Source organism: Ostrea edulis, chromosome 1 (assembly GCF_947568905.1).
Source record: "Ostrea edulis chromosome 1, xbOstEdul1.1, whole genome shotgun sequence".
NCBI classification, from domain to species: domain Eukaryota; kingdom Metazoa; phylum Mollusca; class Bivalvia; order Ostreida; family Ostreidae; genus Ostrea; species Ostrea edulis.
The window spans coordinates 79,630,378-79,655,477 of NC_079164.1; the positions used below are offsets into that span (position 1 = coordinate 79,630,378).

General features: G+C 35.0%; 1 protein-coding gene and 1 long non-coding RNA gene across 4 annotated transcripts; both read left to right on the forward strand.

The window, feature by feature from the left end:
- Window positions 1-3,628: 3,628 nt before the first annotated feature.
- LOC130046593 (uncharacterized) lies at window positions 3,629-9,033 on the forward strand. 3 transcript variants are annotated; one of them, XM_056162413.1, is made up of 6 exons: window positions 3,629-3,898; window positions 4,146-4,198; window positions 4,772-4,915; window positions 7,546-7,666; window positions 7,954-7,982; window positions 8,358-9,033. In XM_056162413.1, the coding sequence occupies exons 1-6, from the start codon at window positions 3,813-3,815 to the stop codon at window positions 8,903-8,905; spliced, it is 981 nt and encodes a 326-aa protein (XP_056018388.1). In that variant the 5' UTR covers window positions 3,629-3,812; the 3' UTR covers window positions 8,906-9,033. The 3 variants fall into 3 exon arrangements, with proteins under 3 accessions (XP_056018388.1, XP_056018390.1, XP_056018394.1); XM_056162415.1 differs by having other exon boundaries at window positions 3,644-3,898; window positions 7,549-7,666; XM_056162419.1 differs by lacking the exon at window positions 4,772-4,915 and having other exon boundaries at window positions 3,645-3,898.
- A 12,199-nt stretch (window positions 9,034-21,232) lies between these two features.
- Window positions 21,233-23,335, forward strand: LOC130054101 (uncharacterized). Its single transcript, XR_008802369.1, has 2 exons — window positions 21,233-22,833; window positions 23,085-23,335. It is a non-coding gene; the product is annotated as an uncharacterized LOC130054101 (long non-coding RNA).
- The last annotated feature ends 1,765 nt before the right edge of the window (window positions 23,336-25,100 follow it).

The following is a 25,100-nucleotide window of genomic DNA, read 5'->3' on the forward strand; positions in this document are numbered from 1 at the left end:
ATAGTAACAGCCCTTGGAGCTCTCCTTGTCTTCTTGTTCCAAAACCAGATGGTTCATTTCGGTTTTGTACAGACTTTCGTAGGGTCAATACAATTACTAAAACAGACTCGTATCCCATTCCAAGGATTGAAGACTGCATCGATAAGATAGGATGTGCAAAATATGTGAGTAAGTTTGACCTTTTCAAAGAGTACTGGCAGGTTCCCTTAACAGAGAGAGCAAAAGAAAGTTCTGCTTTTGTCACTTCAGATGGTTTTACCAATATAAGGTGATGCCATTTGGGAAAAAGAATGCACCTGCAACCTTTCAAAGGATGATCAATCATTTGTTGTGTAACTTAGATCACAGTGAAGCTTATATTGATGATGTGATAGTGCATACCAATACTTTTGAAGAACATTTGTCACATATTAGGGCCTTGTTTGTGAAATTATCAGATGAAAACTTGACTGTCAGTCTTGTTAAAAGTGAATTTTGTCATGCAGTTGTCGAGTATTTGGGCCATATTGTTGGTAATGGCCATGTGAAGACTGTCCTAGCTAAGGTTGATGCGATTACAAATTTCCCTGTACCACAATGTAAGAGAGAACTCATGAGATTCCTGGGAATGGCTGGATACTATAGGAAGTTCTGTCCAAACTTCTCAACCATTGCTAATCCATTGACATGTCTTTTAAGAAAGAATAGTCAGTTTAAATGGAATAAAACATGCCAACAGGCCTTTGAAAAAATAAAAGCCATTCTCGTGGTCTCTCCAGTTCTATCATCTCCCAATTTTGATAAAGAATTTGTTATGCAAATTGATGCTAGTGATGTAGGATGTGGTGCTGTGTTATTACAGGAAGATGAAAATTTTGTTTGCCATCCTGTTGCTTATTTTTCTAAAAAGTTCTCAAAATGTTAAAGAAACTACTCTACCATAGAAAAAGAGTGTTTGTCTATGTTATTGGCACTGCATATTTTGATGTCTATTTATATTCATCTGTACATCCAGTTGTTGTATTTACTGACCATAATACTCTTACCTTTGTACACAAAATGAGAAACAAAAAATCATTAATGATTAATGAGGTGGAGTTTAAAGTTGCAAGAACATAACATTGTCATATCAAAAGTAGAGAAAATATGATTGTCGATGCATTGTCGAGAGTACCTGTAGAGTGATATGTTATGATTTTTGATGTGATTTTGTTGAAATTTTATGTGAATTAATGGTATGTGCATTTGTCATTGTGTAAAAGTTTTCATATACACTCAAACTTTTCTTTAAGGGGGGAGGTGTTACGATATTTGGTTATATATTTAAGCTGTTGCATCAGCTGTTTTGTTTTTGTGTCTCTGTGACGTCACTTGGAAAGCTTCGTGTGTGATCGGATGACGTGGCGGGTAGAGCGCGTGATCGTCTGTAGGAGTGTTGTTGTGTCTGGAGAAGAAGATGGCAGTAGTCTCGCTATAATGGAAGCACTTTGTAATGCGCTGGTCCGTGGAAGTGCCTGGCCCGATCATCTAGCTAGGATCGCGCATCTGATCTGCAATCCGTATATTTAACGTGTGCGCGAGGATTCCTTAACTGATTCACGGAGATGGTGATCATTATGTAGTAGTTGGACATTCTGCCACTACTATTGATATGTTCTTTTTACTTCGCGTTGTGTTTTTTTAATGATGATAAGTGTTATAGAAAGTCTTCAACCCTTTAGATATTTCCAGGTAAGTTTGAGCCCGCCTAGAGTGAGGCTAGCAATAAAATAATAAATAAATAAAGTTTTAGACCTTTAATAAAGTTCGACAATTTTATGATAAATACCAAAATAATAATCCCGGGGAATGAATGTGGCTTGAGAGAAAAATATAACTAAATAGGAAAAATAAAGAAACAATAATCAAAAATACAGGGTGATGCAACTTCTGATATTTACCTTGTTGCAAGGATTGGCTCAGCAGAAGCCCCGAACACGGTTGTGCTCGGGTTTAAATACTATTCTTAACAAAAGAATGAGAGTAAAAGTTACCTGTAATGTGATTTGATAATAAATCTAGAAGTAACCAATGAGAAGTTTTGTAATAAATAACGTTTGAAAATAAAAGATAACTCTCTTCTTGTTTCATGAAATAAACAACTCGAATACGAAGATAGGAATTTACGTAGACAAGTAAGTAGAAAATAATGAAATGGAGATAATATAGATCGATACTACCACAATTATTTAAACGAGTTGAGTAGAACTTTGAATCTGTGTTGTGTACTTTTGTATCATTGTATGTTTATATATTTGTGACTAATTATGTAGAATTAAAATTTGTAAAAGTTTCAAATCGTTTTCACTGGTGTTGTAAGTGTGTCAATTGAACTCGCTGTAAATAGATTTGTGTATTCGGCGCACGTTACATTGAAGCAGAAGTGGACTACTTTGTGGTGTCTTTTATTTCGCGTTCTCATAGTGGTGTTTAACAAAATAATTTTTGGATGACTGATCATTAGATATTTTTATGAATCTTATTACATCAGTGTTATCATATAAAACGTCGAAAAACTCGCTGTAGTCGAAGTGTGACAGAAACAACGATTCATGTGCTGCTATAATTTAGAACTAACACAGGAAATTCAGTCCGCCTCATATATCATTGAGTCTGTAATATTTATTGATGTACACAGAGAAATACATTTAGATGTGTACATAGTGATTGTGCTGCAAATAAAGACAAAATGTGTAATAAATCAGAAATATAATGAATACGTATTTTAATGAAATTTCGTGATTTTGTGGCATGAAAAGAGTTAATCTACACATGAAAACAAGTATCGCGACATCCACGTTTCTGTTTCTCGGAAACATTTATGTATACATGTACATTCTGTAGTTGCTGCATACAAAATGTCACATCTCAACGCTCCAAGTCAATATGAGAAGAATACATACTTACAGAATCCTCACTGCTACGGAGGGATAGGTATGTGTACTACAGCTGGTGACGTATCAAAATCAGATAGGTATGTGTACTACAGCTGATGACGTATCAAAATCAGATAGGTATGTGTACTACAGCTGATGACGTTTCAAAATCAGATAGGTATGTGTACTACAGCTGATGACGTATCAAAATCAGATAGGTATGTGTACTACAGCTGGTGACGTATCAAAATCAGATAGGTATGTGTACTACAGCTGGTGACGTATCAAAATCAGATAGGTATGTGTACTACAGCTGGTGACGTATCAAAATCAGATAGGTATGTGTACTACAGCTGGTGACGTATCAAAATCAGATAGGTATGTGTAGTACAGCTGGTGACGTATCAAAATCAGATAGGTATGTGTACTACAGCTGGTGACGTATCAAAATCAGATAGGTATGTGTACTACAGCTGGTGACGTATCAAAATCAGATAGGTATGTGCACTACAGCTGGTGACGTTTCAAAATTAGATAGGTATGTGTACTACAGCTGGTGACGTATCAAAATCAGATAGGTATGTGTACTACAGCTGGTGACGTTTCAAAATTAGATAGGTATGTGTACTGCAGCTGATGACGTATCAAAATCAGTAAATAAAGAGCCGTAAAACAAACAAGATACATACATTGTTTCTGCTTCATTGTTTATTTTTGTTTTATTGTTTGTTTCTGTTTTATTGTTGTTGTTTTTTACCCTTCCCCTCTTCCACACTCACCGTCATTAGTTTATAGAGAATGCATGTAGAAATTATTTCCTTATGGAAATGGATTTAGAGGAAGTAGTACTTCTTTTATTGAATGACTCACGTACGTGTGTAGTTTACACGCATTGATAGAGGAAATTGTGCATAAACTATGATGTTCATCGCATCTTATGTATTTCTCTTCTGTTTACATTTTGTTCATTCAAAAGCTGGACTCGGGACAGGAGTCTGCAGTCGGTAAGTAATGATCACCATACATAAAATGTAAACCATTTAACTTGATTGAAATTTGATGAAACTTAGAAACATTCATGTTTAAATTTAGAAACAATCATGCTTACATTTAGAAACAATCATGCTTACATTAAATTTTAGAAACAATCATGCTTACATTTAGAAACAATCATGCTTACATCTAGAAACATTCATGCGTACATTTATAACGTCAGGCACAAGTCGTGTTAATATCGTGGCTTATTTGTAGTGATCCTTTGAGATGCTGTCCTAATTACCGACGTGACGGTACATTCTGCAATCGTAAGCAATTAACGTTTTTCTTTTAATAGTTTAAAATCATTGTAGCCATATTCATCATTCTTTGAATTAATACCCACAAAGAAAGAGTGGAGGTATATATGGAACGCCTTAACTGCCTTCTGATGTTCTTTTGTCATTTAGTGATGTGTATACATCATTATGTCATGTGCTTCTCTCATTATGTCATATGCATTTGTCAGTAAGTCACGTGCTTCTTAATTGTAACCGTCGCGGTGGTCAGGAGGTAAAGCGTTCGCCCCGCATGTGGAAGGCCGGGGTTCGAATCCCGGCTGCGACAGACCTAAGTCGTTAAAACAGGTAATGACAGTTCCATCACCAAACGCTCGGCATCAGGTGTGGATGTCACGGGTCCTCGGAGATGACCTTAAAAACGGATAACCCGTGTCACAGTAGGTGTGGCACGCTAAAAAATCCTCAATGGCAATAAACGCCGAGCATAGGCCTAAATTAGAAGCCCTTCACCGGTCTTGGTGACGTCTCCATATGAGTGAAAATTTCTCAAACGAGACGTTAAGCAAGATACAATCAATCAATCAATATTGCATTTTTCAGCTTGTGATGTAGGTACCTATGGACACAATTGCTCTGGAGGACGGTGTGTTTATGGATCGTATGGATTTGGATGTTTAAAGAAGTGTAACTGTTCACGTGATCAGTTTTGTGACGTAATTACAGGATGCTCATATAATAACACTGGTAAATTCTTTTTAGCAATGTATGTTAGCTATTTGCATTTTATGTCAACTGAGTCATTCAATTCTTTATTGTCCTTGAGTTATACAACTCATCGGAATACATCTAGTGCATGTACATGTATATACACAATATAGATCTAATTGCATAAGATAAACAACATGTGAGCGGACAGGAGAAGATAGGAGGAGAAGAAATTACAAATATAAAATAATTTATATGTAATTACATTATGAGATGCACATGTTATTAGAAAAATACTATAATTACATTATTGACTTACAATGCTAAACTTCGTATTTTCAAAGCTTGTACTAAGAATTTTCCCACGTTATTGAGTTCTTTAGTATTGTCTACACTAAGGAGCTTAACTAATTTAAAAACACTTGGTTGTGTGTAATAAAAACCCTTGATATACATGTATTTCTTTCTCAAATCGTTGTAAAATGGACATCAACCTAAAGCGTTTGGTCGTCGTTCGTCTTCAGACGTCCGTTGTGCTTTAACAATTAGACATAATAAACTTCTCTGAAAATTCCTGTTTGCTATTCAATGAATATGTATGGGGAAAGACACAAAACATTGTGAATTCCATTGTCACTGAAAAGTGAGCTTTACTGATCAGATTTTGTTCGGCGTCCGAAAAAATTAGCCAAAATATTTCGAGTTTAAATCAAGCAATAAGCGATTTATATGATATTTAGCGTTAAAATTGAGGGGTATCCCCGAATTTCAGAAAAAAACTGCCTCCGTGAAACAAAATGAATTTAGCATGAACATGTTCTTCGAGTTTTCCTCTAAAAAAAAACTGTCGCGTTAATTTTCCTCAGTAACGTATGGGCTACTGCGTGGTTAAGTGGATAAGGTCGTTGACTCTTAAATGTAAAGATTTTTAAAACTACCGGGTTCAACTCCCTCACGAACATATTTTTTTCATATTCCTTTTCCATCTAGATTTTTTTTAAATTGAAACACGATTCTAGTTATTATAAATGTTTCATGTCAAATCTCTGTTTATTACCATGTTCCGAGTTTGAAATAAGCTTCCAACCTGGACACTGTTTAGTTTGTGAATAACATTCTCAACAAACACGCCGAATACAGAATGCAATACCTGTGTTTTGATAGTCAAGGCTGCTAACGAGAACTTGTATGTTTTTCGGAATGAAAGTTGTTGACAAAGGCATGGTGCCTTTTACGAAAAACTGTTGTGAACTTTGCAAAGCTTTGGAAGAAAAACTTTAAGGCGAAACAATGTAAATAAACGTTAAACAGTTTGAGTTTATATGTATTCCAGCAGCAAATTGCTATGTTGAATCAATTTTTACATATGCATGTACTTTGAATAATGTTGAATTTTATTAATGCGTATTAAACTTCCCATATATTGTTTTGTGGCTTGAGTCATGTACAGTTGCCAATTGTTGGTTGTAGAAAATAAAACATACGAGTATAAGAGCTTTTGGACTGTACGAGTATAGAATATTAAATATTTGATACACTCGTAACATGTAACCATATACATTGTATCTGATACTCAGGAAAAAAAGAAGACAATTTAATTTTCACGATTTCAAAATTATCTTCAGACTACATGTATAATGTATTGACACATAAAATGTATTAGGCTTGTCTCTAGTACTGGGGAATCCTTCAGGTATTTAAATGGCAAATGCGCAATGAGTATAAATCTGAATGAAGGTCAGTTCTACGTCACGAATGTTGGCACGGAGCTCCGATTAGGGAAAATTCTCGCTTCTGTGCAACACCCTCACATTTAGATTTGTTCAAACCATGGTTTCTGGTGGTAGGACGGGGCCACAATAATGAATAAAAGTTTTACAATGGAATATTTAGGGAAAATCTTTAAAACTCTTCTTCTGAAGAACACTAAGGTCATGATCCTTAGATAGTGCAGATTCATGTTGATCAAATCTCAGACCCTGGGGGGAGGGTGGGGCCACAATATGGAATCAACGTTTTACATGGGTTGTATAAGAAAAAATCTTTTTCTCTAAAATAATACTGCAATTTTGCAACCATCCTCAGGTAGTAGAAGTCTTTCAATTTTTTTCTATGTTGTGGTAGGATGGGGGTAAAATAAAGATAGGCAAGGCAATATAAAGGAAAAACAGAATTCTCAGGGACAGCAAGGCACGATTAGTTATGTTAATATACAAGCACCTCATGATCATGCACCCCGGGGTAGGGTTGGAGAAGAGCAGTGTCATGATTGGTTGTATTATAGTAAAGGCTCAATATTTTAGATTTGAAAGCTGTAAGCTTAAGTGAGCTTTTTTATCATTAAGTCAGGCGTCAATCTACCCGTTCATCTGTAATTTTTTAACATGTTTGGCTTGGAAATAGTTTGCTTAATGAAACGTCCGACTTATTCCACTTTCAATTAAGATTCCCTTTTCTCCAGCATAATTCAATCCAAATCACACAGGTATGTGACATTAAGCATTAGTACCTTATCATGGATATTCCGATTGATTGATTGTATGATCTTGCTTAACGTCTCCATCGAGAATTTTTCACTCATATGGAGACGTCACGAAGACCGGTGAAGTGCTTCAAATTGAATTAAATGGAAATATATTTTTATAATTGTGCGATTCCTTGAATTCTAGCAGAAGAAAAAGAAGAGAGCAAAGATCAGGGAATCATACACAAGATTTTACCTGTTTTATTGGCCGTCATATTCAGCGTCGGATCAATCTTAGTTATCATCGTCGTACTGTACAATCAAAGGTGAATTCTTTTTTATATTTAATTCTTTTTATATAATCCTTATATCACGAAACAAGACAAATGAACAGCATGTTTGGGAATGATATTTAACAAGATAACACAATTTATTTGATGAAATACTTAAAATACATCATTTTGTGATGGTGACTTTGGTAACATAGCCCATACAATTAAGCGTTGTCGTGCTAAATCAACACTTACGTTCTAGCACGAGTATCATTTGTGTATCCTTGCACCGTGCTTAACAGAATCTATAAGAATAAATATATTGCGGTTTCTATTTGCAGATTAAAGTTTTTCAGACAATATTTCTCAGGTTTGTATATTTTTTATGAACCCTATAAATTTATATCCTAAAGACATCAAATAAAAGACGGACAAAGTATTTACTTTCTATATACAGTGCAATTGTTTATTTATTCCTTTGTTTCGCGTCCCTTTGAAATTTTTTAATTCAAATTGAGATGTCATCAGCTGGAGGTGAGTACAGATTTAGACCTATGATTAGTGTGTAGGGTTTTTTGTCGTGTTAACGCCTGTCAAGACAGGGACCACCGTGTGTTACCCGTGCAATTAATCGGGCTTGAATTATTTCTGTAATTGCTGAAAAACATGTAGGACCTAATACTTAAATAGGGTGCATTCAATGCATACATATAAATTTATTTTAATAATTTATGTACTTCTAAAGAGTTGAGGACCAGGCGTGTCTCTAACAACTCTGCCATCCATAATTCGGACGAGCCTCAGGAAGACTACTCTCAGATGACAAGAGCATCTAACAGTTACAACGTACTCAGCTTTGATAGGCACAACGCAATTTCCACTTTCAACGCCACTGAGGAGGAAGACATCTACGACGAAGGTGGCGCCGTTGTCGTAAACAGAAACGATGACTTTCAGGACAGCTACGTAACACTTGCTCTTCAGCGGAACCAAAGGATGATCGCCGTCGAATTTGAGAAGAGTTCAAATACTTATGCTATGAAGGCAGCTGATGATAAGGATGGTGACAGCTATGTTACACTAGCTGTCAATGAGAACGAGGCTACGGGTCACAATTCAAACGGTACTTCCAATAGCCTATTGACAACACCACAAACAGAAAGTTCGGATACTTATGATGACACTCTGCCAAATTTTCATTCACATTATTACATGCTAAAGAAAGAAGAGAGAAACAAAAATACGCAAGATAAAATTGTCGCTGTTGATGTTTTTGCAGGCAGGCGTTGTTGAAATTAGAGACAAAAGTATTTTAGAGATTATTTAGGTCTGTGTTGACTTTTTTGGAAGATGGACTACAAATTAGATTTGCTCCTGTCATACGTATTATTCTGTCTTCCAAATAAAATTAACGAACTTTTGTTTTAGACTTCAACATCTTTCATTATGTATAGTACAGTCAGTACAATCAGTGACTGTTGTTAAGAATAGCATATAGGTCTAGATCTTTAAAACTAAATTTGTCAGTAGCTACAAATCCATATTCTGATGAAAGCACGTAGGTATTTTAATAATACTCTCAGGGTTAACAAATTGAGTTTGTTGATTAGCATGCATGCGATGATACTCAGGTACAGTAATATATATGTGTTATTCTTTAAGGACATGCGGACTGAAATCATAAAAAGTTTAGAATGAGCAACAACATGTGTAAAATAGATATATGTGACTGTAAAGGCTACCGAAGTATTTACAAATATTAAAATATGGTATTCAAATAGCCAGTCAGGTATTCCCCCTAGAAATATACCCAGCTTTTGGTGTACTGGAGTATTTAGAAATATTACAATATGGTATTCAAATATACAGTCAGGTATTCTCCCTAGAAATATACCCAGCTTTTGGTGTGCATGGATATGGTTGCTAGGAGGCTATAGTATTGCTTTGTTTTTTCTAATGATTGATTTGTTATTTTATGAATGTTGGTGATATATTTTTAAAATGTAATTTGATACAAGGACGTTTTTGGATTAATACAGGTTTATTTGCTAAAAGGTGCTGTATGCGCATGTAAGATGTTTAAATAAAGACATGATCTTGTGTTTTAACATTGTACATAAATTGTGTATTCATCCAAGATTTCAATTAAAAAAATAATACGGTAGACTTCACAGAATATTTGGAAAGAATTATGTTTTGTTGCGGATACTTTCTATTAGAAAAAAATCTCTGTTTAGCTCAGTGAGCTTTTCTGGTCCCATTTTACCCAGTGTCCGTAAATTTTACACATTTGAACTTCTCCAGAACTGCTAGACCAATTTCAACCAAACTTGCCATAAAGCATAATTGGGAAAAGGGAATCCACAATTGTTCCTATGTAGGATCACGCCCCCTTTAAAGAGAGATAATTAAGAAATGGTGAATAGATTGTGGCATTCTTTCAAAATCTTCTTCTCAAGAACTACTAGGCCAGAAAAGACAAAACTAATGTTATGGAAAACATCCTTAGAGAATACCGATTCAAAGTTGTTCAGATACCGGAGGTATGGTGAAATCACAATAAGGGATCGAACTTTTAAAATCTATATAGTATGAAAACAATTCTCAAGAATAGCAGTTTTGATTAGTTGCATATTAATATAATTAGGTAGTGGAGATTCAAGTTTGCTCAAATCATGGTCTCAGGGGGTAGGGTTGAATCACAATATGAAATTAAAATTTAGTTCAAAATACATTACATGCAATGCGGATTCATCGTTTTGAACTCGGTATTTTACAGCTAAACTGTGTTCCCATTACGGGATGACCATCAGTTACCTGTTCACGTCGCGGTAACATTGTCAAAATTTTGTACCTTTAATAAATGTGAGTTATTTCCCCAATTTTATTGCTGGATGCCCTATGTAATGAAATATGTATTCACTGGATGAAATCCCGCGCTTGATCAGAATCAAATAATATTGCATAGAGGAGTTTTTTCTCATGTGTGCATGAATTGTTGCGCACATGAATTGATTGATTGATCGATATTTTTAATTCAAATGAATTTAAGAACAGTTTTTTTTTAATAATTGCGCGCATTAGTTATGTTGTATTTATTGACTGCATAAATAAAACTTGATTATTAGGAAGTCACTTGGAGCTCCAAATTAAATATTCCATATGAAAGGTGAAGATAACGAACAGCGATCAATCTCATAAATCCTACAAGCAGTACAAAATATATCGTTGGGCAAACACGGACCCCTAGACACACCAGAGGTGGGATAGATGACCTCTCTCCGCATTGAAAATTAGATAATGATTTTACGAATGCACTTGTAATCCATCATGCCGAATAGTTTACGAAGAACATCATGCCGAATAGTTTACGAAGAACAAAATGAACGGATGTTCATAATTTCATATTCGTTAATGCAAATGTGTTTATAATGGTAGATTTGTCCAGTGCAACAAATTAAGGGTAAAATTATGGATCCACGTCGTTTCTTATCGTCAAACGCAATAATGAAAAACATGATGCACTACATGTATATTTATATGAATGCAGGGGACGTATCCAGAAATTTTCTTTTTAAAAAGGGGGTCTACCATTAATTTTGGTGTTCAAGGGGGTGGGGGGGGGGTGCACACGAAAGGGGGTGGTTCCGACCCCCTGGATGCGCCACTGGAATGACAAACAGAAAAACTGTTATTTTGTAAACAGTGGCCTGATTTCATGGACATTGTGAGGTAGTATACAACATAATTTCAATAAAATATTTTAAGTTATTAGGCGCAAACTTCCAAGAACAGTCCCGGATCATTCGATATTTGACATATTGGACAATTTTCGACTTATTGCTTACTTTCAAGATCTATGTCATCACAAAACATGTTCAACCAAATTAAAAACTTTTTTGTGTTTATCCATTTGTTTGTACATATCAGTACATGTTAATAAATCATTACAAAAATTCAGTTGTAACAGACTTCTATAAACACGGAGAAGGTTTAAGAACATCAAAAAGGGGAGGGGAGGAGGTGTCATTAGTTGAATGAGATGTACATGAATAATATAATTATAAATCTTCATAAAATGATAAATATGGGTCTAGTCAAAACAATCATAACTAACACTGAACATCTACACAATTTTATGCTGATCATGCTGTCAACCAATCACAACTTCTCGACTTGCCGGAAAGCCCGTGAATGTGCAATTGGTTGTATGATGTTGCCTCGCTTCGTTCTGGAAGTTTCTATAACCTCAATCAAGATTAAAATTACGGATTGAGGAAAGGAACAGGTATATTTTATTTATTCGACAATTATCAAAACCTTTATTTTCTATAACATCAAAATCAAGCATCGATTAACAACAGATTAACTTTATATCATGTTATCTTGAGTTGTCATACATATAAAACAAAAGAAAGGAAACCGGCTTAGATCCGCCACTTTACTCTCATTTTTGCTATTTCGGGGTAGTTAATCGAAAACGAAATTAAATTTTTAATTAAATTTACGATATTTACTAATGACGTAAGATTCTATTATAGCGTACGGACTTCACCTCACATATAAAACAATATTAAAGGTGAAAGCAGTAACTCTAGAGCAAGTGTTTCGGAGTTTATTAGCAAAATGTGTTAATTTATATGAGATTGATCACTGTTCGTTATCTTCACCTTGCATGTATAAAATTATGTCATAGTGCGGTATTCATTCCTTTGATCTTAGCAATACTTTACATCAGATAGAAAACCTCTGCCACAATGCCAACATGTACACTAGAATCTGTTTGTGACTCCTTCAGTGAGATGATGAATGGCACATTTTATAAGTCTTGAAATATGAAATATAACTTATTTTTTACTTTGCACGGTTTCGTAAAAATATATTATAATATGCTGTATGCTTATTGAATTTGTTTGTCTTGTTGTTGTGACTGTTGTTGTCGTGTTGTAGTAGGTTGTGGTTGGAAAAACGTCTTTGTTTTTACGTTTTTTCTCGTCCGTGGTATATTTAGTGTGGTTGGATCTGTCGTTTTTGTTGGTTCTGATAGGGTGTCTGACGGTAATTTTATCAGTGCTACTGATGATAGCTTGGTTGTTTCTGGTTTTGTTATTATTTCTGTTGTGACGGTGAATGGAGGTGATGACTGTTCTGTATCTTTCACTCCAAAAGATGTTGATGAATGTGTATCTATTGCTGATTCTAAAGGTGATGTGCTTGTATTTACTTTTGCGACAGTTGGTTGTGTCGTGGTGTTTGTCTCACGTGCTACTGATTGGTGAGATTGTTTTGGAAGTGCTGTTGTTAATTGAATTTTTTTCTTTTCTACTGGTGGAAATCGTGCTGGTGGGTCTGTTATTAATTGTGATGTTTGTTGTGGGAGGATTGATGTTGTCATTGTAGATGTTGTTAATGTTGTTAGTGGTGGTGATGCTGGAAGGGATTCTGTGCCGGAACCAATTCCCATAACATCTATGTATCCCATGTCCATTTTATCGACTTCAGATTCCTTTCTTTCCGTCATGAGGAGCGACACTATTGAATATTTTTCGTCCTATCTTCTCTTTTTTCTCGTGGTCTGTCATGCCTGTTCGTGATAGAGTTAATTTTATCGCTATCATCAAATGGATCAATGTAATCCAAAGAAACATGTCCAGGTTCATTGTAGCTATTTTCTTCCACTCTCATATAACTTTCAGATGTTGTATCAGCAACTGGTCTGTTTTCTCCCAGATAAAATCCATGGGTAGTCGCATTTATCACTCTCTGTCTAAAATAAATACATAATTCATTATTTTCTGATCAGCAGTTTATAACGTAATTTAAAAATCTGATTGTCATCAATTTTCATTTGCTTGACTGGTCTACTCTCGCTTTAGATTCAAAGAGACAACATTAGTTGCAGTCTCCTTCCCTTCATCTATATTGATTTTGTTTTGAATATATGTAAAACAAAATAATCAATCATCAAATTTAAAATGGCATTACAGATGTTTAATCCTGGGATTTTGCGACAAGTTGCATAGGTCGTTCAATATTTATCTGAACTTAATAATCAACATGATATCTGAATTTTCTTCATCTTGAAGTACAGCTCAAAAATTCAAAATAAGTGATTGCAGCTTCTCTATCGTAAACTTCCCATAGTTATGTAGCAAAATGTCATGATCGCCTGTATATGATGTTTATGTGTGTCAACTGAATCGATACACAAGAGGTAAGCATCGAATCGGTTTGGAGATATAAACACCATATTCAGATGATAATGGAATATTGATACATAGATATGGGAAGTTGACGATGGATCCCGTTTGTCATAATGTTGAGTTGTTAGTTTGCCGTTAATATCTACTTTCAATAAAATATCTAAGTATGAAGTAGACGTGGACGACTCTGTGATGTCTTTTACTGCGAGTTCACAGGGATACATGAATTCGACATATGAATGTTATATTACTTGAAGTATGTTTGGACTTTCATCCTCTAATTAATTCAGTTGTAAATCGTTTGCCAAATACTATCAAACTATGTTTCTATTTTCGAAGGATTTAATTTTATATTACACTGTCACAGTATAAATTTGAATTGAAACGAAGAACGTATGATAAAAACTCTAACATTTCACTGTTGTGGATCTGATACATGGACATCATTATTGAAAATTTCGATTATGAAAACGCAATTGTTTACCGATTTGCAAACATTTACTTTGAATACAATACGCTCATCAAGTATTCGATTGATTGATTGATGTTTTCCGTCACACTCAACAATTTTTCAGTTATCTGGTGGCGCCCAGTTTTCGTTGGTGAAAGAGAGAACCCAGATATAATGTATCTGGGAAGAGATCATCGACCTTCCAAAAGTAAACTGGGAAACTTTCTCACTTACTGGCGCGATATTCGAACCCGCGTTGACCAGAGGTGAGAGGCCGTGTGATTTCGAGCGCGATGCTCTAACCACTCGGCCACGGAGGCAGTATAACTGACAGCAATAGACAATCATCCAAGGATACCATAAGATTGATCAACGACCAAGTTACCTCTTCACAAGAATAACGGCAATACTCACCAGAAGGACTGCTCCGGCAAAACTGACGACCATGATGGATACATTCACCATCCATATTCCTAAGACAAACAATATGGAGACATATAACAACAGCATATCGTGGAATTGTTAGCGAGACACACATTTAAAGGTCATATGAAACGATAATCTGAAGAATTGAGTTATGTATGGGAAGTCATTAATCAAGGTTTATGAAACAAGAATTCGTTTTTAAAAAAAATACCACTGTTAGAAATCGTTTCATATTACCTTTAACGATATATATATATATATATATATATATATATATATATATATTGAAGGCTAATCTTAGCGAATTTATAATGCCAGGAAAGATGCCTATTACATGTACAGTACACGACACGAGTTTCATACATCCCATGGTGGAAAATCCACGGAGAAACACCATATCCACCGTGATCCACGTGTGTGTTATTTTCCAATACACACAGGTGCTAGGAACTTTGTTGTGTCCACGGGCGCCTTACAGGAGATGTGAAAATGTGCCGCCGGATAAATAACCATGATAACGGTGAAATTTTAAGAAAAGAAAAAATGTCAATACCCTCCCCCCCGATACTTATATTGTTTTTCAGGATTTTGAACCATTTCCAACGATATCAAACACTATATATTATGTTTTTGAGAAAGCCTGGTTTTAAAATCTTTTCTTTTAGTCTTCTAATCCCTTTCTTCATTAAAATATTCTTTAATTCTATGTTTAAATAATGCGTACTTACAGGCAATTCCTGCTTTGAATGCGAATTAGTATATTTAGTCATGTACAACACATGTAATAGGAATATTCAATAATTACCGATGTGCTCTCTCTCTCTCTCTCTCTCTCTCTCTCTCTCTCTCTCTCTGACAAATGCGTTGTTTTAGGTACATGTGTTAATAGGTATCTTGACAAATATAACTTGATCCAATAGACAAATTGGAGCAATGTCGATGATTAATAAATTGGAATCAATTTATTATATAAATAATAGAAGCAAAAATACACACCATCGAATGATTTATTTTCAAAATCCCAAGTTAATTACATTTGACCGAGACTTATGTTCAATGTACTTTGATTTTCATTTTCATAAAAAAAATGTTCGTCGGGAGTGTCTGGATAATGCAATGAGGTTTGTATAACAAGTATATACCATGCAAATTCCTATTGTCCTGGTCACAGTATACATGTAACTAAATTACGGTTATTTGAAATTGACAGCAGTTTTTGACTTCTTATAAAAAGTGTCAAATATATTGGGTCGGCACGATATCAGATCTAGTCTAAAATCACGGGTATATTGCGCCGACCCAATATATTTCACACATTCCACAAGAAGCCAAGCACTTCTGTTGATTTTAAATACACGGATTAGCTGACCCCCAATTGTTCTATTGAGGGGAAACCCCTTCGAATTTGCATGGAATGTAAAAGTTAAACACAGGTCATTGTTATAGTCATAGATCATAGTCCCGCTAACCCAACAAACATTTTTTTTATTTTAAAAAAGTTATTGAATGACGAAGTATGACCAGACTGCAGGTTGAACTTTATAGAGCCCCGTGCTAACATTACTTATATTTTTCAATGTACCAGAAGGGGTATGTTGCCGGTTAAGTTGTGTAAAATTCTTGACAAGCAATAAGATAACAACAAAAAATAGTGCTCAAATTGTCCGATGATGAAAACCTTAAATTGTGTACATGTGTTTGGGGGTGGGGTGGGGGTAGTAGACTTCATCCGCTGAAACTGTCTCAATTCCCCCTTCCGACTTCAATTTCTTAAATTGCGCTACAAGGATAAATTCTTAACTTTCAAGCTTTCATATTACACCCCTCCTGTTCTTCGTGCCTGTAATAAATAATTAAGGATGTAAAACCTCGGTTTCAAATGCAACTAGTTCATGAAAAAAACCTATCATCAATATAAACAAAAATGACTTAATGATTTGCATTTTATTTGCTTCTAATCATATATGCTATCGATTATTAAAATTAATGGCTAGCGGAGATGAGATGAATTTTACCCCCGTAATATGTTATTTAACTGACCAAAAACCTAGTACGTTTGTTTTACAACTTTCATTCAGAAGACGGGCAAGTTTCTGAGTCACTGAATAAACGAGAAAACGTCTGCATTTCTATTTCAATCGTTGTCAACTGTATATTTTGTGATATTTTAATACTACATGTACTCAATTCAATTTATTGGATCTCATCACCATTATGCAATGGTATACAGAGATATAAAGACAAAAAGCTGTTATATATACATTTAGTAAATAATGCATGCGTGAAATAAAATATTTATCAAGTTCGAAAAACGTGTTATTATCAATGTGAAGTATGGCCATTTTAGGTAGGGGAGCACACTTTATTTATATTCTTAATGAAAGTACAGTGTTTTCTATAAAACAGAAGAGAGTATTTATTGTTAGACATGGTTTGTTTAAAAGTAAAGATATTTTTTTGATTTTTATTTGTTTAGGTGATAAAAATTTCATTTCTTTGTTCACATTGTATCACAGTTGAGTACATAATGAAATTGATCTCAAACATGTATATAGCAGATCTTAATTACCTATTCCTAATTACAATGGAAACCTTACGTTAAAAAAACTCCACTGTTTATGGTACACATTTCTTTGAGCTGCTATTTATCAAATTCAAATTACTGGCATGTGATTGTCGTTGTTCATGACCCTATCTATTTTGTATTGCTTGTAGGAGTTATGAGATTGATCACTGTTCGTTATATTCGCCTTTCATACATTATGTAGTTGTTGCATACAAAATATCACATCTCAACGCACCAAATGAATAAGAGAAGAAAATTTACTTAAAGAATCCTCGCTGCTACGGAAGGATATGTATGTGTACTACAGCTGGTGACGTTTCAAAATCAGATAGGTATGTGTACTACAGCTGATGACGTATCAAAATCAGATAGGTATGTGTACTACAGCTGATGACGTTTCAAAATCAGATAGGTATATGTACTACAGCTGATGACGTATCAAAATCAGATAGGTATGTGTACTACAGCTGATGACGTATCAAAATCAGATAGGTATGTGTACTACAGCTGGTGACGTATCAAAATCAGATAGGTATGTGTACTACAGCTGATGACGTTTCCAAATCAGATAGGTATGTGTACTACAGCTTGTGACGTATCAAAATCAGATAGGTATGTGTACTACAGTTGGCGACGTTTCCAAATCAGTAAATAAAAGGGACGTACATGTAAAACAAACAAGAGACAGCCATTGTTTCTGTTTTATTTCTTGTTTCTGTTTTATTGTTTTCTTACCCCTTCCATCTTCCACACTCACCGTCATTGGTTTTTAGAAAATGCATGTAGAAATTATTTCCTTATGGAAATAGATTTAGAGGAAATAGTATTTTTTTTTGCATGACTCACTCACGTGTGTAGTTTACAAGCAATGTTGGAGGAAATTGTGCATAATGTTCATCGCATGTTACGTATTTCTCTTCTGTTTACATTTTGTTTATTCATTATGTCATGTGCTTCTTTCATTATGTAATGTGCTCTAATCATTATGCTGTGTGTCATCATTATGTCACGTACATTTATCATTATGTCATGTGCTTTTTTATGTCATTACAGTGTACATGTGTATATGATGTGCTTTTCTCATTTTGCCATGTTCACGTATCATTATGTCATGTGCTTTTTTCATTATGTCATGTGATTCTATCTTTATATGATGTGCGATTTTGGTTCATTACGTCTTTAAGTCACACCGGTCGCGGTAACTCAGTGGTAGAGCGTTCGTTTCGTAATCGAGAGGTCGTGAATTCTAGCCCTGCTCCTGCCCTGGCCGCGTCAAAAACTAAGACGTTAGAATAGGTAGTGTTTGCCCCTTCGGCAAACGCTCGGGATTTAGAAGTGAGAATCACAGGTTTTTGCGGATATGGTCTTAAAAACGGAGGTCCCGAGTCACGGCAGGCATTGGTACGATGAAGATTGAAGAACACTCACTTGTACGGCCCTGAGCGCTAAGCATAGGTCTAAATTTATGATACATCACCTACAGCTGGTGACGTCTCAATATTAAATCCATATGAAATTTGTATTTTTTTAAAACGAAACTTACGGCAAACTACATAATTTTGTGGTAACGAATGGTACGCTAAATTAGGAAATTATATTCCAGGAGGTTTTTTTTTTGCCCAGATGAAAACATTATACATGTACTAAATGTTTCCATTGGGCGATATGATATACTGGAACGATTTTTCCCCATGGGGTGAAGTCTAACTGGAGCCCATTTTTCTCGGGAGAATTCTATACGGGGGGGGGGGGGGGAGTCTAGTATGCAACAAACACCGGTACTTAGTAAAGGAAGTCACTATGTGAAATTTTGAAGTAGCATCGGGATCGATAATCGAACGCTGGCGTGCCGGTTACAAAGTCACTAGGCTAATGCAAGTCATTATGGTCATGGTCAGTCCATGGCACTCTTTTGACCTGATCAGGATATAGGGCTCACGGCGGTTGTGACTGGTCGACAGGGGATGCTTACTCCTCCTAGACACATGATCCCATCTCTGGTGTGTTCAGGGGTCCGTGTTTACCCAACTACACTATTCGTTATCTTCACCATTCATGACAATATTAGAATGCTCTTACGAAGTATAGAAATCTATTAAATTGAATTAATTTCTAAGATTTCAAGATATGCTCGTACTAAATTAACAACAATTATTAGGTAACAATTGATGATTAGGATGTCCTGTACTGGCGGAGTTGTAATGATAACTACGTTCAACTGACTTGTTTAGTTGGTGTATAGGTGAATACTGGCCGACTGAGAAAACCAACGGTTGTTTTTATAATGCTCCAAGCCAACTCAGTTCAATATTCATGAACGTTTGGGTTTTTTTCTTTAAAAATTCAGACTTCGAATTTCTTGCACACTAATATTATTTCACGGTTAGTGACACCGATCACGTTTACCAATAGTAACAAACCTATGTTGATTAGGAACCCATATAAAACACTTTTAAAATTCATTACATTTTTCAGCTTGTGATATAGGTACCTATGGACACAATTGCTCTGGAGGACGGTGCGTTTATGGATTGTATGGATTTGGATGTTTAAAGAAGTGTAACTGTTCACGTGATCAGTTGTGTGACGCAATTACAGGATGCTCATATAATATCACTGGTAAATATATACCCAACGAATTCTTTTTAGCAATGTATGTTAGCTATTTGCATTTTGTCACTTGAGTCATGCAGTCAACATAAAGCGTTTCGTCGTCGTTCGTCTTCAGACGTCCGTTGTGCGTTAACAATTAGACATAATAAACTTCTCTGGAAATTCCTGTTTGCTATTCAATGAGTATATATGGGGAAAGACACAAAAACGTTGTGAATTTCATTGTCACTGAAATGTGAGCTTTTCTAATCACATTTTGTTCGGCGTCCGTCCATAACATTTTCGACTTTTTAATTTAAAAATAGTGAATATTTGGTGGAGTCATACAAAAATCTTCATTTCAAGAACAACTGGGTCGAAAATAGGATACTTACTGAAATGCATCCTCAATTTCTGCAAATTTAGATTTGTTCAAACCATGGTTTCTGGTGGTAGGATGGGGCCACAATAAGTAACAAGCATTCTGAGAGTATTGCATTTGTAAGGCTCATTATTACAACTGTATTTTAAACGAACTTGGCATTAATTCCACTTTTGGTAATCATACTTATACTTCAACTGCCCTTTCAAAAGACGAAATTCTTCAAAACCATGCTTCAGTTTTAGACACATCTAATATTCCAGTCAATGGGTCGAATGAATATGAGTTACCGTACCTATACTGGATTCCTAAACTACATAAAAACCCTTTCAAACAAAGATACATTGCTGGATCCAAATAAGTGCTCTACCAAGCCCCTATGTTTGCTCCTCACGAAAATGTTAACAGTTGTGAAGGAGAAACTTCAAACTTACTGTGCGACTACATATGCCAAAAGTGGTGTTAATCAAATGTGGATTCTAAAAAATTCTAAAGAACTTTTAGTAAACTTGAAATCACAGAATTTTTCCCAAATCAATAGCATTAAAACCTATGACTTTTCAACACTATACACGACCATTCCTCACGATAAATTAAAGACTAGACTTTTTGACATCATAGACAGTTGCTTCTTCAACAAAAACGGAAATATTCATATCTAGTGATTAGTCATTCAAAAACTTACTTTGTTAAACACCACTCTGATTCCACGCACAAGTACTCTGAAGTTGAAATAAAAAATATGCTAGAGTTCCTCATTGACAATATCTTCGTGGTCTTTGGTGATCAGGTCTTCCAACAGTCTGTTGGAATTCCCATGGGCACGAATTGTGCTCCTTTGATGACCTGTTTTTATATTCATATGAAGCAGAATTTATTCAAAAACTTCTACGTGAGAAGAAAAAATCTCTCGCTGTGACCTTCAATTCGACTTTTAGATATATCGATGACGTTCTGTCTATTAACAATAATAGCTTTCATTCATATGTCGATTTCGCAGGACACTTAAGGTAACGAATGAACTCGGTATGATAATGAGATCATAATGAGCTGATACGTCATGACAGTTGCTCCGCCTTGATCAATCCATATTTGGATACACATACACAAACTCTAATTTTAGGATCATATAAAAATATATCGGAATATTGCCTTTATTCTACGCTTAAAATAAGTCAAATTTCCCTGATTTGACAACACATCACAAGGCATTATGATGAGAAATACCCCGGTGAAGTTTGTCGTATGGTTGGGATCAGCGTCTAAAATGCGCTTACTAGGCACATGGCAAAGACGACGCGACGTTCAGAAGATGTCAGCTGTACAACTTTGAAATCGGAAAAATCAAGGTAAATTCTTGTAATTGAAATAATGATGTATGAATACCTGAAACCAAAGTTGTCAACAATGAAAGTAGACAACATTTACTGTGTTTTATACATTGACTCAATACTTTAGAGGTAGTATATACATAGTTTGATGTTCCTTGTTTACATACTGCACACGTCACACGTAGCCGATGTGTAGCATATATTAGGTGCACACACACAAAATAGGCCTATATGTTAGAGAACTGATGCTCAAATGGTACCAGCTGTTGTTTGTTTATATAAACATGATTTACATGAGTACAGGCGGGTATCTAGGCAGTAAAATCCACAGGCACCTAAAGTATGGATATTACATGTACTTACCCCCCCCTCTTTCTTTTGATTTTTTTCTTGCTATAATTTCTCTGAAATAAGTAAATTCCCTGTCTATCTCATCCTTCTTTCGATTCAAGTAATCCTTTCACGCTTTTTGTAAGCTTCTACCGGCATTATTTAATTTATTTATTGATCCACCAAGCATGTTGGCATACAATCATGTTACACAATATGAGATATGTATATTGATGACAAACTAAATACTAACGGTTCATATGCATATTTGTAAAGACGTTTATATATATTTGGCATGTACATATGACGTCAAACTGTATATATAATTTAGCATTGCATGTATAACATTAGCAACCTATAATTTATTACAAAATTTGTGCTCATTTTTTTTATACCCGGACATGGCCAATCTCTAAAGCTTACAAAAAGTGTGAAACGATTACAGTACTTTAAAAATCGAAAAAGAAATGAGTTAGACCGGGAATCAACACATTTCAGATTTATCGCTGCAAAAAATATTTTCAAAAATGGGGGTGGGGGGGGGGGGTGGCGCTAGTATCAGTGCATCAGGTATCTGGTAATATCTTGTACAAATGCACGTGTAACTACATTAATTTTGATGCTCTAGATTTACAGTCACATTTAATTTTATCAAGTGACATACTAGAAAGAAAATAAATTTGGGATATTTTCGTTTACATTACAGTTTGAATAAATGGAAGAAAAATAAAAGACCCTGAATGCATACTGATTGCCCACATTTTTTATGTGTATTTGAGACCCTTCTTTAATACATTGAATGTTTGCGGCATATGAATTTATGATATGAGATAATGCTATTTACAGATGTGCATACCAACAAGAATGTGAACTTTTCAAAGAGCATGATATTTCCAATTTTCCACATCTCTAGACCAGTGACCACAAATGTACATACAAGGTAATTTTTACAAACTTTGAATAATCCAATCAGGCACTGGATATACATAAATATAGGCATTATTTACATCTAGTCAATATTAATTACTTCAAAATGATAAATAAGAGAAAATTCATATGAAGCATGTTTTAATATTGCTGTATGGTATGACATTTGAATGTTTTTATGTTATAATGCACATATAAACTTGAACATGTAGACTTGTGTTTTAAATATTTTTGACTGGCAACTTTCATCTTTTTTCCATTTAGTACCCACAGATGACAGCCATATTGACTCCAGTAGATAATATTCATCTCCATCAGCTGGTTACTACGCTGTACATAGTGGTCAAACCAGGATATCCACTAATTGCATTCAGTGATGTGAATTGTCATCTACATTTGTGCTTATGAACTTTAGTAAACTGTCAAGTTTTAATATCAAGAAAATGACTGCTGAAAAAGCATCTAATCTTGTGTTCTATGAATGTTTTCAATTAAACACAAAACAAAATGAGAAATAGTTTTATTGAAACTTAATTGAAATTCACTTTGAATTACTTTGCATTGACTGAGTACTTCAAATTTTAATCTTTCTACATTTTCATGGTCAAGTGATAAAAAGTATTTGAGAGTGAAGGGGGGGGGGTGTCATATGAAGTAAAAAGATTGACACTCATTTGGTGAACTAGATAGTTTACACACTGCAGCCACTTATCTTTATATTCAATAATGAATTAAGAATATTTCTTAAAACTGGGAAAATATACCCCCTCCCCAAGTAGTGGAGGAGTATGTGTCACTTCTGGTTTTCCAGTAGCTAGATACATATTTTGTTGAAAGGAATTTTGATTTTCAAGTTGTCACCTTAAACTATTTCTAAAAGAAATCCAACTCGAGTCGTTAAGTATTCCCAGGGATTTTTTTTTTATATACACAGTGATATAATACAAATATTCATTGTAGAACAAGATACATATACCCCCCCTACCTCATTATGTATGTTTCATTGCAAGAGCAGATGCTGCATGGGTCCAGACTCCTACCCAACCCACTCAACTTGAAAAGTAATAACTCCATGACATTTTAATCGTTTTTAAAACTATCAAATTAAGTTATCCCCTTCCCTAAACTGTGTTTCATTGCAAGAGCAGCATGGGTCCAGATATAGACAACCACCCTTCAACAGTGTTTCATGAAAACATACATGTAGTGTATCATATTTTTGTATATATTCTACATCTATTTAGTAGACACTGCATGTTTGTAACCTTGTTTGGATACCCCACCCCCACCCCCAATGCAGGGATTGACACCCGAGACTATATTCCTGGATCAGCGCATGATTTGCACCGCGAATCGTCAGTTACAAATTACGCAATGAGTTTGGTCTGTTATTAAGCTCAGAAATATAAGAACTTGCTGTACTAATGGCCATCACGTATGATGTGTTCGAGGTAATGCAGAGAATTCAACACCGCACCGATCTCTGTGAAATTAAATGCATACTTCTTTGCATCAGATTAAATTTTCAAAAAAATATATAGATACTGGTGTGTTGTTGTATTCATACCAAAGCGAAGAAATATTTTTTGAATATATGTAATACATATATTACACACTTGTTTGTTTAACACATTCACATTGAAGGAATTATTTCGTTTTAGGCCTAGATCGAGGGTAGATAGTGCATATATATTTATGTGTGTAGTCTGATTAAAACCAGCTCCCTTCTAATGGTCCCTGACGACGATAGGGAAAAAAAGGGGGGGGGGGGGGTAATCAGACTGTCATTCATTCATGAGGTTTGGAATTTAAATAATCTGATTGTAAACAAATCTTTGATCCGCTCCGTTATCATTATGTCGTTACAAACGCACAATGTTTGAATACAAACTAGAGTTTAAAGTGTCTCTGAAATTAGTTGTTAAATATAACTGTCTTCGTTACTGGGAGTACAAGACCAACAGTCCGGTACAATAAATTTATTACCAGACTGTCAACAGGCACTGTCCCTTGGTGCCCCCTGTAATCAAGTCAACAATTAATTCATACTTTCTTTATTGAACACTTCATACAATTAATTGTTTTCATTTATATAATCATTCTATTCTAACCTCTCTGCATTAGCATAAAACATTCAGAACAACTGGATCCTACATGTACATGTGTTTTATACTTGCATACTGTTCTTACTAAACTATAATAATACTGATTTGATTACAATTTTATATGTATTCACACAACACACTTGGACCTATCCACTGTCTCAGAAACTGATGTGTG